Genomic DNA, 15412 nt, shown 5'->3' on the forward strand with positions numbered 1-15412 from the left:
AGAGACCTGTGCCGCCCAGTGAACCCACCCTATTTGCTCCCCCCCTGTTCAGACCCCAAACTTAAGGGTGCTGTAAGGAGTGATGGGCAAGCGTGGGTTGAGTTAGTAGTACTGGTCTGCGAGGCAGGGGAGGTTGAACGGCACCTCACTATTGGGGGATTTCGAAGAGGAGAAATCTAAATGGTACGAGACCTCTGGTATTTCGCCCCAGTCTATACCGACACCATTAGGTGAGCGAGCTAGTTCAACCTAGCATTCCTTTACATTTTTTCTCTGGTAATATTAGCAGTTATATTCCTTTGAAATGGTGCATAAGGAGCATTTCACTGGGCGGCACAGGTCTCTCGCCCAGAAATAGATTTTTCCTTCGTCAAAATCCCTTTATTATCATTATTATTATTATCATTATTACTAGCTAGACTACAACCCTAGCTGGAAAAGCAGGATGCTATACGTCCAAGGGCTCCAACAAGGAAAAACAGCCCAGTTAGGAAAGGAAATAATGATATAAATACAGAAGCTCCTCAACTAACAAACTAAATATGTTCCAAGAAGCTATTTGTAAGTTAAATTTTTTAAAATTTGGCCTAGGGTATGGCTAACCTGAACCCATGCTGATAATTTCCGATTTAAAAAGTCAGCAAATAATTGGGTTTCATATGAAATAAAAAAAACACAGAGCTATGAAAAAATACGACTGAACCTTAGCTGTTGCTAAGGAGGAATGAGGGAGGAAGCGTGGGGAGGGGTAGGGGTGAGGGGAGGATAGTCGTAGTAGAAGGCAGTAGTCGGGTGTAGAACTGCACCTCGTAGTTCCAGGGGATGTTGAAGAAGGAGAGGTCTAACTGGTGAGGGACCTATGGTCGTGGTTCTTACACGCCCCAGTTACTATACCGACACTCATTAGAGCATTGGTTCCCAACCTGGGGGAAATTTGAAGCTTCCAGGGGGGAAATAATTACACTACCTACTAACTAAAAAAAGCGGAAAATGTCCACATAGTATGTGCGGCAATTTGTTGTTAGCCATTCAATTGTGATATGATCATATCATATTTCTCACTGACATGATATTCAAGGGGAGAATTGGAATACCATGCCCATTTCTGAGGCAGGCGAGTGGGCATGAGGGCTGGGCGGGGCATGAAGGGGGAAATCTGGATGGTTTAACTGGGTGCAGGGGGGAAATGACAGGAAAAAGGTTGGGAACCACTGCATTAGAGCAAGCTGGGTTTATTCCTAGCATGCAATGCATCTCTCTTTTTTTCTCTGGTATATTTAGCAGTATTTATGCCTAAGAAATAGTGCTATAAGGAGCATTTCACAGAGCGACACAGGTTCCTCGCCCAGAAAGAGTTTTCCTTCGACAAAATCCCTTTTTACATACTGTATTAGATTATATGATATTGTTTTATCATATTTCTTTCTATAATCTTTATTTTCAGTTGGATACGTGTTTGTATCTACGAATGTTTGCAATTAGAATGTTTTAAGTTGGGGAACTTCCGTAAACTATAAAATCCCTCTGTCAGATATCAATAATAATAGCAGAATGGGTTAACACAAAATACCTTTCGTTTACATACGAAAACTCTTTAGTGCTATTTTCCATCTCCGTACCATCATATTTTAGAAAACCTAGTGAATTAATTAGTTTAGGATGGCTGTCAAAATAAAATAAAGCCAATACTGTATTCATGATTAATAATATGAATTAAGAACTCATAAGCAAAAGTCCTCATTGTTTCGTCATCTTTTAATCTTTCAAGTGGTAAATATTTGATAGAACTGAACTGCAGATACTTATGGAGTAACTATTTCATTACTAATTCTTTTCAATTTCTATATATTGGCTGGAACAAATCTAACAACACACTCCTAAAATGACTTGATAGGAAACGACAATGTAATTTTTTCCCCCATCAAACAATATAAAAAATTTGAAAAAATTAATATATCACTCATTCTCTTAAATGGATGTCTTGTTATTTACCCTGCCTGAGAAAAGATAGGTATAAAATAAAATATATTCTTTACTAACTATAGACTCATTACTTATAGCAAGCTAGTTTATGTTCCATCAAAAATAAAAAAATAAAGAAAAAAGTCAATTTCAATACTTCAATAAAAATTTTTATTCATAATCACCTGATGTTCACATTGTTTCTTCACCAGAAGCTCAATTTATTGACATTTAACCAAGAAATTTATAGACATTCCCCATTTTCTTGATTTTCAAAAGACATGCCACTATAGTCAATTTTTTTTAGCAAGGCAGATTTGCACCAACTCACAGCGGTGCCCTTTTAGCTCGGAAAAGTTTCCTGATCGCTGATTGGTTAGAATTATCTTGTCCAACCAATCAGCGATCAGGAAACTTTTCCGAGCTAAAAGGGCACCGCTGCGAGTCGGTGCAAATCTGCCTCGCTAAAAAAAATTGACTATAGTAATGAGACACATTTTATGGCAAGAATGCTATTTCAGTTTCTCTGTCATCATTAGCATGAATTAACATACCTCTGTTGCACATTATGATAAGTTGTGTCTTGAGTTACTTTACTCTGGAAATGTCAGTAACACAGGGATAGTATTGTAGTTTAAATTACGTTTGTGAGGAGTGCCTTTGCCTTACTTTTCCTCACAAGGAAGGTATGTTTCATGTTCATGTGTTAATAAAAGTGGCCTTTAGTTCAGGGGAAATCCAGAGAAGGATAGGTTAGTGTGCCTTCCCTGGCACACAGAAACTTTTCTGCCTTGAAGGTGCTCGGGGCAAGGTCTTCTTTGACCAACTACAAGTGAGAGTTCTAATATCAAGAGATCTGATTTCCAACTCGATCCAAGGCCAAACTAACGGACTGATTTTCAACTCGATCCAAGGCCAAACTAACAGACTGATTTTCAATTCGATCCAAGGCCAAACTAAGAAGATATGACCAGGACAGCTCTAGATGACTGACTCTTGAGGGGCACAAATATGAGCATTTAATCCTGAAGACAATGAACCAACAACATAATTGGGGCTGACAAAAAACCAAGCTGACTGTCATCTGAGATAGAAAGATCTCTGGTAACAATCAAACCAGAGACAAAAGAGGTATGTATGCTTCCCTCTTCTGATTGTGGTGGAGTATACAGTAATAAGCACTGAGTTGTGTCCCCTCAGCCACCAACTTGTATATGACAGATGCGCACAAAGAAGCAATGACGTCCTCAATAAGTGCCATATTTTTAGGACAGGATATTAAAGTATCCATAACAGAGAAGGGAGTAGCACTCTCCCGTCCAGGTAGAAATAGTAAAGAACACCCTATATCCTCTAACATCTAGCCAACAGCAAGAGTGCATGAATCAGCGTAGGGCTGAGCATCTTTTGACAGCCTGGCTACAAGGGTATTCAAGACAGCTACCAAGCAACTGGACACAGGGGACCGTGTCATAGGGATGAGTACCACTGGGATCCATCCACCTCTCAGAAAGAGGTGGTATCATCAAGACAACTATCTTTATAATTACAACTGGCCTCCCTGAACTTCATTTTATTCTAGAAGGGTTAGCATCAGAAGGGAAGAGACGCAAACTTATTTCTTCTTCTTACCAACCTTGCCCTTAGGTTCTGCAAGCAGAAAAGTAGAGGTATGAGAGACCATTGATGGCAAAGCTCCTCTAAAGGGAAAAACACAGGGGGTTGGTCCGAAAGGAATCTCAACACTGGGGGTTACAGTAACAAGAGAAGTTGTAGGCACTCTCCCTGGCACTTCCAATACAGACAAGAACTGGTGTTACTAATACACAGGTGATCACACAAGAGTAAAATGGCACTGACACTACAATCACAAGAGATGGGAACCAGGGTGACATACAAAGGTGTTACCACTCCCAGAGCCTTCTTATGCCATTAGAGCTTTGCGACCCTCACTTCCACAAGGATAGAAGCCTTTTCAGCAACCTTTTAGTTGCTTTCTTTGGCTTAGGGCACACTACAGGGATTACCACTGGTATTGTGGTAACTGACACTGCTGACATTGGATCACCACTGGGGTCACTGGCATTGGGAACACCGAGGGCAAGGTAGCCTTAGCTACCGGCCCCATCAAAAAGGACAATTGAGGGTGTACCAGCCAGACCTAAGGATGGGCAAGCTTTCCTCGAGTCAAACTCATCAACGGTGGTCTGTACGGAAGAACTTCCAGCACATATTGCAGTACAGTAATACCTCGACATACGAGTGTCCCAACATACGAGAAATTTGAGATACGAGAAAAATTTAAAGCAAATTTTTGCCCCGAGATACGAGAAAAATTTAAGATACAAGGATACGAGACAGTTCCCTATGCGGCTGCTAGGTGGTCGAGTGTGCGAGAGGCTGCTCATGAGGACAGCATCGCTTGGTCTTTCCCATCGGATCTCCGTCGCGTAAAGTTATCTCCGAGCATCGGCTGTAATGTTTGCATTTTTACGTGTTTTTTGCATTAATCAGTACAGAATTAAGTGAATAAGCAATGGGTCTTAAGCAAGTGAGTGCAAACATGAGTAGTGAAAAGAAAAAGCGTATGATGACAATCGAGATAAAGCATGAAATAATCGAAAAACATGAGTGGCGTGTGATCATGCCTTTTGTGACGACACTTGCGTACGTAATTTTCGTAACATTTTGAACGGGACACAAAAGCAAACATCCCTAGATAGGTTCCTTTTAAAAAGGCAATAAGTGAAGGTGAAAGCGAGTCAAAAAGAGCCAACCCGTAAGAAGATAAGTAAAAGAAAATGAAAATGAAAACAAAATTAGAATTAAGTTTAGTGTAACGTAAGATTAACATTTATTTTTTAGTGTGTGTACAGTAAGCTAATCTCATTTAAGTTGAATTTAAAGTTTAAGTTATGTAACGTAGTGTTACAAAAGTGTACCGTACCGAACGTGTTGCCATTAAGTCTCTCTCCCTCCTCCTCCGCACACACCGCCGTTAGCCGCTACCATTTGTCACGAAGGTATGAACTCCATAATATCACATTTTATTGCAGATCATAACCAGTACATAGGTATTTGTTATTTTGTGAGTGTAGAATGTGAATTAGAACACTTAAAAAAAAAAATTTCCACTGTAATATACTGTTTTTAGGTGTTTTTTCAGAAGGTGGGAATGGATTCATTTTTTTAAATTATCTTATATGGGAAAAATTGATCCGAGATACAAGCGAATTGACTTATAAGCTTGGGTCCCATCACGCATAAAGCTCGTATCTCAAGGTATTACTGTACAGGGATTATCTATGTCGCAGCCATTATAAAACTCCACTATGTAAATCAGTAAGATCATCAGGAATAAAAGCCGAAGACATCTTGTTTTGCGTCAATAGGGGTAAGAGGAGGAGATGATGATGATGTAAATCAGAGTTGTACCTGCTACTAAAGCATACCAAACCAGGTGCATATACCCCAAAGCTTCTGTGACCGGCAATCTCGTCGAAGACAGCAGAATCCTACACAGCCTCTCTGGCATCATCTTGGGCCTAGCCAAAAATGATGTCGAAGACAACTTGGCCATCATGTTCCTCAAAGAATAATATCCCAGCCCTTCATATGAGGCTACAATCTACACTCTGCATAAAGAGATAAATGCAAACAATTATGTCCCTAAAAGCATAGAGTGAGTGTGGATCTATCACTGGTATGGCCATAAACCAATGCAGAGTTCATCTTTTTCCCAGCATGCAAATTCTTGCTTCGTTCATCGCCAACACGAAGGCAAAATCAACCATTTAAATTAAAAAGTAATAAAGAGAGATTAAAAAACCTTGGATGAGATGTAATAGTACGCCTGTACTGGTTACAGCCGAAGACAAAAGTGAAGTGTCTTTGACAGGAGTGCATGTGGGCTACTCACCCGCGCTCATCCCCCGTCAATAACTACCCCGTTAATGACTTCATAGATAGTTCTAGCTGTTAATATAGTCCTTATTTTGAGGGACGAAAGTTTGCACATGCGCAGGAAGAAACTATGATCTTGATTTACTATTACACCATGAATTTAACTCGCTAACCAACCTCACACGTACCCGAAAAATTCTGAAATAAATGTGTAATATATGAAGGGAGTTAATAAAGAGAAGTAGGTCCAAGTGGTAGCATTGACGAGGCAGAGACCAGCCGCTATATGAGCATGATACAGACCGCTGCCAATGCTCTGAATAAGGTTGAGGGTTGCCAAAAATCCTAGGTAGACGTAGAAGGCCCGTTTCACTGAAAGAGAAAAATTATAATAGAATTTCAAAATTGCATTTTTGCATATAGGCCTATGATTATAAAAAAAAAATTTTATTAGAAAACTAATATTCACAACAATAAATATGGTCATGAACTTTGCAAAATACAGTAGTTTCAAATAAATTACAATAGAATTTCAAAATTGTATTTTTGCATAATATAAAAATAAAAAAAAATATTTATTAGAAGACTTATACTCACGACAATAAATATGGTCATGAACTTTGCAAAATACAGTAGTTTCAAGTAAATTACAATAGAATTTTGAAATTGCATTTTTGCATATATAAATATAAAAAAAATATTAGAAAACTTATACTCACAACAATAAATATGGTCATGAACTTTGCAAAATACATTAGTTTCAAATACTTATACACAGCAATACTGTGACAAGATTAGTCTAACAATGACATATTATTGTTTAATATATATCATACAGTACCGAAGTTTGTAATAGCAGCCTAAAACATAACCCAACAAAGGAATGCAGCCGGAACACTGACACTGCTTGTTTGGGGTAGAATATTTCACTACTTAACCCTTTTACCCCCAAAGGACGTACTGGTACGTTTCACAAAACTCATCCCTTTACCCCCATGGACGTACTGGTACGTCCTTGCGAAAAAATGCTATAAAAAATTTTTTTTTTCATATTTTTAATAATCTTTTGAGAAAATTCAGGCCTTTTCCAAGAGAATGAGACCAACCTGACCTCTCTCTGACAAAAATTATGGCTGTTAGAGCAATTTAAAAAATATATACTGCAAAATGTACTGGGGAAAAAATAACCCATTGAGGGTTAAGGGTTGGAAATTTCCAAAAAGCCTGGGGGGTAAAAGGGTTAATGAAACATTATATCAGAATTTCAGCATCTCGGCATTTTTTACTGTTAATATTAGCCATGCAGTTAATTCTAATAGTCAGGCCTTCATCATGAAGCTCAATACTACACAGTATTCCAGAAGTTTTATTCCGGCTGTGACCAAGTTATGGAATGATCTTCCTAATCGGGCAGTTGAATCGGTAGAATTTCAAAAGTTCAAACTCGCAGCAAATGTTTTTTTTATGTTGAACAGGCTGACATAAGTCTTTTTATAGTTTATATATGAAATACCTGTTTTGTTGTTACTGTTTTTAGAATATTTTATTTTAATTGTTCATTATTTTTCATATCGTTTATTTCCGTATTTCCTTTCCTCTCAGAGCTGTTTTTCTCTGTTGGACCCCTTGGGCTTATAGCATCTTGGTTTTCCAACAAGGTTGTAGCTTAGCTGCTAATAATAATAATAATAATAATAATAATAATAATAATAATAGTAATAATAATAATACCCATCTAAAAATGAGAAGTCTGAAGCGGTAAATCACGTTCAATTTTCTGTCTTTTGCCCCCAAAAAGGGCTTACCTATATAACTAATTGAATACAGGAACTAACAACTGCAGTTACCTCTCCCTACCCATAATCCCTATTGCCACTCTCTTCCCCACATTCTGACTTGATCCTTACGATAAAATCTCTATATAATTCCTTTTACCAAAACATTAAATTACTGGTAAGTCCTACTCTATTTAAAATATACCTCTCAACAGTATTGTTTCTTTTATATATTAAGAAATGTCCTTCACTTTTTGTTGTTTATTCCCTCTTAAAATAGTAAAAAATCTACCTCAGCAAATTCAGTTTTGTTCATCAATAATTCCCCATAGCTCCTTATAAACTAACACCTTGTTCCTTTGAATGCCGTGCACACCATTACTTTAAGTTTTTCCCTTCCGTATAACACACTATTCCAAGATCATTCCATCATAGTGTGTAGCAATTTTTCAATCTCTTACTGACTTCTGCTTTAATTCTATTATGTTGTGGCCTGATTGGTAACGTCTCTGTCTGGTGTTTGCCAGATGGGGATTCGAGTCCCGCTCAGATTCGTTAGTGCCATTAGTGTCTGCAACCTTACCATCCTTGTGAGCTAAGGTTGAGGGGTTTGGGGGAGCCTATAGGTCTATCTGCTGAGTCATCAGCAGCCACTGCCTGGCCCTCCCTGGTCCTAGCTTGGGTGGAGAGGAGGCTTGGGCGCTGATCATATAATACATGGTCAGTCTCTAGGGCATTGTCCTTATTGCTAGGGCAATGTCACTGTCCCTTGCCTCTGCCATTCATGAGCGACCTTTAAAACCTTTAAACAGTACTTAACCTTCATCTAAAACCACATTCAATAGGTCTCATTTACATCTATTTATTCTGTTTTACACAATATTTAGGTCTTCTCAGCAAGCAATATTAATTATCCATAAATCTACATCCTTGAGAAGTATATACGGTCAGTCTTTAGGACACAGTCCTGTCCTTCACCTCTGCCATTCATGAGTAACCTTTAAACTAGTGATTAAACTGTTCAACCCATGAGTTCAACATCGTAATTAACAACATGCAAATTCATAATACTACGCTGTACTTACTTGGCATCCAAAGAAGAAAGAGAAATCGCTTTCTCAGACAATCTAGTCTTAAAACCAATATGAATGAATAGATCTGAAATAAATAGGAATCAATTTAGTTTCTTAATATTGGGTGTATTTACAAACACACGGACCTTTAAAATACATTAACCTGAATTCATACAATTTAAATTATTTTACCAAAAACAAATTATTAATTGGTTCATAACCCTTTTACCCCCAATGGACGAACTGGTACGTTTCACATAACTCATCCCTTTATCCCCATGGACGTACTGGTACGTCCTTGGAAAAAACTGCTATTTAATTTTTTTTTTGCATAGTTTTGATAACTTTATGAGAAACTTCAGGCATTTTCCAAAAGAATGAGACCAACCTGACCTCTCTATGACAAAAATTAAGGCTGTTAGAGCAATTTAAAAAATATATGTTGCAAAATGGGCTTGAAAAAAAAAACACCTGGGGGTTAAGGGTTGGAAAGTTCCAAATAGCCTGGGGGTAAAAGGGTTAAATACAAATCAAATTAACCAAGACAATTCATCCTTCTCATAAAGGGAAAGAAAATGCCTTCACCTGGCAGTATTGTATAAGTGAAGTATCAGAGTTCTTTTATCCTTATTAAAAGGTAGATATTTACCAGGCCAACCTATAGTCCATTTCTTTTAGTGAGGCAGAATTGCCCCGACTCACAGCAGTGCCCTTTTAGCTCAAAAAAGTTTCTTGATCGCCGATTGGTTAGAATTATCTTGTCCAACCAATCAGCGATCAGGAAACTTTTCCGAGCTAAAAGGGCACTGCTGCGAGTCGGTGCAAATGTGCCTCGCTAAAAGAAATGGACTATAGCTCAACTCTTACATGGATGTCAGGCCGCTGAAAGTGTTCACTGTTTTTGTGAATTCACAAGATGTTTTATTTTACTGATGACTTTATCTCTGAAGATTAACTTTTGAATTTTTCATTCATTTCCTTTGCATTATTTGTTCATAAACATGTAATTTTCCACAATTTAAAACAAATAATGAATGAATATATGAAAATTTAACATCAAAATTAATTATTTCTATACTCACATGATATTAGTCATTCATCAATATTTAACAAAAATAAAAACCTTATAGCATCTTGCTTTTCCAACTAGGGGTGTAGCTTGGCTAGTAATAATAATACTAATTCATACATACATATACCAAGGCATTTCCCCCAATTTGGGGGGTACCCGACATCAAACAAATGAAACAGAAAAGGGGACCTCTCCTCTCTACGTTCCTCCCAGCCTGACAAGGGACTCAGCTGAGTTCGGCTGGTACTGCTAGGGGTGCCACAGCACACCCTCCCCTGTTATCCACCACAGATGAAGCTTCATAATGCTGAATCCCGAACTGCTGCTACCTCCGCGGTCTTCCAAGGCACCGGAGGAAGCAGCAGGGCCTACCGGAACTGCGTCACAATCGCTCGCCATTCATTCCTATTTCTAGCACGCTCTCTTGCCTCTCTCACATCTATCCTCCTATCACCCAGAGCTGCCTTCACTCCATCCATCCACCCAAACCTTGGCCTTCCTCTTGTACTTCTCCCATCAACTCTTGCATTCATCACTTTCTTTAGCAGACAGCCATTTTCCATTCTCTCAAATAATACTAATACTAATACTACTACTACTACTAATAATAATAATAATAATAATAATAATAATAAAAAGTGTAATGAAGGTCCCCTGGCTTTACCAGACTCCAGTATTCAAGATCTGCACCACTGACAGGTTCCTCCCAAGGGGTAAAGTACAGAAGATATAATATCTCTAACTTTATGTGTTGACTTTATATGCTCAAATCCTGGATATTTTTTCCATCCCAATGCTTGCAGGATAAGCAGATCAGACTGTCCCACAAATCCAGAGAGAGACAAGCGTTCTTAGATCTTTTCTTATTTCTTCCAGTGCTGTTAGGATGTGTCATACTGTTCAGTTATCCTGATCCCAACTAGTCTCTTTTTGTAGGGAAGAGAAGAAGAATGATGGGAAGTGATGAAATGTCGTACTGTCCTCACAGAAATAAGAGGTAAGTCGTCCTGATCCCCGCTAGTCTCTTTTAGTAGGGAAGAGAAGAAGAATGAAGAGGTCATGAACGACTGGATTCTGGGTCCTTGTCACATATCCCTGTACCAACGTGAGGGACTCCTTCCATTCTTCAGAACATGTGACGCAGGAAAAGTCGTGCTGTTCACCAACTCTCTTCACTGTGGCTAAGGCTAGTAGGAGAGTCTCAGGGATCGGATCCCTTTCCGACGCTCATCTCAAGGGCTCCTGCTAGAGAGACCTGAGGACTCAAGAGACATTCCATTCTACTGCTCGAGTTCTCGAGGAGGGCAAGACTGATCGAAGCTCGTCACGAGTCTTCACGATTCCTGTGAAGAGGAACGTTCTAGGCTCTAGTCTGGAAACTTGGTTAAAGGACGAATGGTAATCTTTTAAGGTTTAAAGGTCGCTCATGAATGGCAGAGGCAAGGGACAGTGACATTGCCCTAGCAATCAGGACAATGCCCTAGAGACTGACCATATATTATATGATCAGCGCCCAAGCCTCCTCTCCACCCAAGCTAGGACCAGGGAGGGCCAGGCAGTGGCTGCTGATGACTTAGCAGATAGACCTATATCCTCTCCCAAATCCCCCAACCTTAGCTCACAAGGATGGTAAGGTTGCAGACACTAATGGCACTAACGAGTCGGAGCGGGACTCGAACCCCCGACCGGCAAACACCAGGCAGAGACGTTACCAACCAGGCCACGGCAACCCTGTGGAGACCAAGGAGTTTCCCTAAAGAATGAAGACGAGGAAATCAGCTAATGCAGATACCATTCGGTGTTTGCAATCAGGATCATCCTGACTCAACGTTATTAACCCTCTGCTGATTAACCGGCGAGTCCGGTAAACAGGGCGGAAAGGCGTATGCATCTCAATATTCCAGATGTTCAAAGTTATCCTTGAACACTATCAATTAAACTGGGACTGAAAGGAAGAATACTGGCAGATTCTTGTTCAACTAAATAGGAAGTAGTTCAATCAATGGTGATTCCCAAAGAGTAAGAAGCCTTTCTGCTAAGCAAGGATGTCAGGATCATTTCTAACTTTGTGTTCCTGACGACTAAGCGTGTGTACTCGAACATTCTTCGTCTGGATGAACCTTGCTGATGATTCTGTTGCATCGATGACTGACCAAGTGTGGGCACTTTGCTAGCCTGTAAAGGGTCGGTGAAACAGTGACCCCTTGATGTAAGGCACAAAACGGTAACATTGTTAGTCATTAATGCTATTGCATGCTCTATCAAACTGTGTTGGAAAGCTTGCAACTGCTTTGCTAGTTTGTAAAGGGGCAGTGAAACAGTGACCTTCTGGGTGATGCAAGCCACAAAACAGTAGCATTATTAATAGTTTCTGGTAGTGGTCGGTGGAGGTGAAGTTGAAGGTGGTGGTGGTTTGTGTATTTTTTTTTTTTCTATGTTCCTTGAAATGATGTTGCCGTAATAGAGCATTGTTGTCTGTGTGTGCGTGTGTGTGTGTATGTTTGTATATGTGTTTTAGCATTTTTGCGAGTTGCTTAGTTTAGGGCGAAGTAATGTCAGGGTCAGGGAAGAGATTCTGAATTGGGTCTCAATCTATAATGTATGTACGTTTTGCAGATGGTGAACTACTAGTCATTAATGCTTTTGCATGCTTTATCAAATAATGTTGGAAAGCTAGCAATGCTGCATGCTTTTCCAGTATGTTGAAATGCAGAAGCATTTCTTCTGTGGACCCTATCGCCAAGACAGCATGCTTCCTCTGGTGAGCGCTCAATCCTGCCTCGGATATGTCTGTGAACAGCAGCATTTCTGGAGATGAGTTCCCATAATGAGGTTTCATTGTGTAGCCACCAGGCCAGATTGTATTATTGTCCCCAGCAACCCGGTGGTAAAAAAGATTGCTGGTTGCTGACTAGTGATGCTTCAGGCACAATAAAGCAATTGCTGGAGGAGACTCACATGAGGAACCTGCTTCTCCACCAACAAAAGAAGTTCCATAAGTTGCCACTTTTCACCTGAAAGCTTCTGCACAAATAAGAACTGCTGCTATGATTGTCCAGTGGGAAGACTCCTGCTACTGCCATGTCTATTGGTATTACCAGATACTTCATACTCTCAGCATTACATTGGGCTTTTCCTGATTGACAACAATCCTTAGATTGTAGAGCAAAACTAAAGAAATCTGTCTGGATCCTGAAGCAATTGTCTCCTGGAAGAAGACAGAATCTGCTAATTGTAAAAATACTTTAAGCCTTTTACCCCCAGGCTATTTGGCACTTTCCAACCCTTAACCCCCAGGGGTTATTTTTTTTCCAGCACATTTTGCAGTACATTTTTTTAAATTGCTCTAACAGCCTTAATTTTCGTCATAGAGAGGTCAGGTTGGTCTCATTCTCTTGGAAAATGCCTGAAGTTTCTCAAAAAATTATAAAAAATATGCAAAAAAAATTGTAAACAGCAGTTTTTTGCAAGGAAGTACCGGTACGTCCATGGGGGTACAGGGATGAGTTTTGTGAAACGTACCAGTACGTCCTTTGGGGGTAAAAGGGTTAATAGACGCATACCATTTGAGTGTGCTCAAGAAGAGACCAACGCAAACACTTGTGTGAACACTTGAAGAGCAGTGGACAGTCCAAAGCACAGGACTTTGAACCGGTAAATTACTTTCCCAATGTTAGAGCGTAGATACTTCCTATAAGACCAAAGGTTGAATATCTGAAGGTACTTATCCTTCGGGTCCACAAGATGCACACTGTCTTCTTTCTTATAACGGACCATACACTGCTTGCCATCTCCATCCTGAATGATGTTTGGAAGACAAGCTTGTTCAGTGAAGACCGATAACTTTCCAGTGCTTTCTCCTTCCATTGCCGTCACCTCTGACACAACGGACAAAGATTCTGGTGATATCAAATGATAAATCTGGAAAGTCACTGGTGTATGGGTGAGTGGAGGGTAAAAGTTGACAAGAGATGGGTGGCACCCACCAGTCTCAAAAAACTTCTACCACCCTGATCTCTGCTCTGTGTTGGTGTAACTTCGCTCAAAGCTTTGACATGCGTTCACCCCCACTTGTTGTAGCTGTAGGAGGGGAATGCCGTTTTCCGCGTCCCTTTCTCTTTTTTCTTATTCTCTCCCATTTCCCAGACTGGCTAGGTCTAGAGACAAAAGGCGGATTGATCGATTGACTGATTTTGGGTTTTCTGGCGTCTTTCATGATTCCGATGATGTTTTCTACTTGTTCTTCTAGAAGTTGGAGCATGGAGAATCCTATAATGAAGATGAAGTAGAGAAGGAGAATCTTGAAGTTTGCTTTCTATGAAGTCTAGCGGGCCGATGATGACTCTCCCTACGGGCCTCTTTGAAGAGACAATGCTAACAGGTGATGAGCCCCTGACACCTTGCCAGGATTAGGAAGACACTGCAGGGAAGAATGGTAACAGCCCTCCCCTAAACAGTCAGCAGCAGCATAAACTTCTTCCTCTGATGGAGTATTAGGGATGTCTACAGAAAGCCAACTTCTTTAGGCTTTTGTTGTTCTTGTAAGGCCATGCTATTGAGAAAATGAACAGAAACAGATATGCTGCCCAACAGGAACAAGTATGTTGTGGATAACAGAAGGTTTATACAACCAGTCACACATCTACATTTTATCCAGAAACAAATGCATACCCTTGGCTTCTTCCTTTATTAACTACCTAACAGAAAAATCTGCCAAAGTTACAGTTTAAAATTGCCAGATTATGATGCAGCAGAGAAGTGTGTCTGCACTGTGCTGCGGCTGAAATCAGAGTGGCTACCCAGAGGTCTGTCATGCTTAATTGCATCCAGCCACCTGCTACAATATATTAAAAGGCAAAATCATACTTCTATTAAAGGACAATGGTCTGTATGGACGATAGTTTGTATTGGTGTGGAAACAACCAGCAATAAGCTTATAAAGCTCATTACTATAACACCAATAAGCTTGGTAACAGTCCAGAATGGCATTAGATAACTCATTTTTAATTAGGAAAGTAAGTCTTCTCTGGTATTTCCTCTAAAAGACTAACTTTTTATGAACAGAATCCTTTACATAATCATCCACTAACCTAACTTACTTCTTCATAAAAGGAACCGTTCTCAGAACAGTAATTCAAAATGCCCTTTCGCTCCTTGCCTTTGAGCGCTGCAACATCACCATCCTTGTGAGCTAAGGATGGGAAGTTTTGAGGAGCCTATATGTCTACCTGCTGAGTCATCAGCAGCCATTGCCTGACCCTCCTTAGTCCTAGCTTAGGTGGAGAGGGGGCTTCGGCGCTGATCATATGTGTATATGGTCAGTCTCTAGGGCATTGTCCCGTTTGATTAGGCAATGTCAATGTCCCTTGCCTCTGATATTCATGAGCAGTCTATAAACCTTTAAACAGAAAATCCCTCTACTGTTAGGAAAACCAGAGCGCTGTCTCCTACACTTGCTTAACAAAGAAGGGAGACAAATATGATAATGAAACACAAAGTGAATGAATAATAACAATTTCATGAATGACAGCAAAAAATTAACATACAGTATTGTCTGGGGAACTGGAGACACACTTGGACAAACACAGTATGAGCAATCCTTGGGTTGGACTAATGGGTCTGCCTTA

General features: G+C 39.9%; 1 protein-coding gene across 1 annotated transcript in view; it reads right to left on the reverse strand.

Moving 5' to 3' along the window:
• Positions 1-15412, reverse strand: part of LOC137648745 (transmembrane protein adipocyte-associated 1-like) — a 62187-nt gene that overhangs the window by 14904 nt on the left and 31871 nt on the right. Inside the window, exons 5-6 of the mRNA XM_068381827.1 lie at positions 8726-8798; positions 6054-6237 (exon numbers count right to left, since the gene is read on the reverse strand). Coding sequence (XP_068237928.1) covers positions 6054-6237; positions 8726-8798 — 257 coding nt within the window. The remainder of the gene's footprint in view (positions 1-6053; positions 6238-8725; positions 8799-15412) is intronic.

The sequence above is a fragment of the Palaemon carinicauda genome, chromosome 10, assembly GCF_036898095.1.
Source record: "Palaemon carinicauda isolate YSFRI2023 chromosome 10, ASM3689809v2, whole genome shotgun sequence".
NCBI classification, from domain to species: Eukaryota; Metazoa; Arthropoda; class Malacostraca; order Decapoda; family Palaemonidae; genus Palaemon; species Palaemon carinicauda.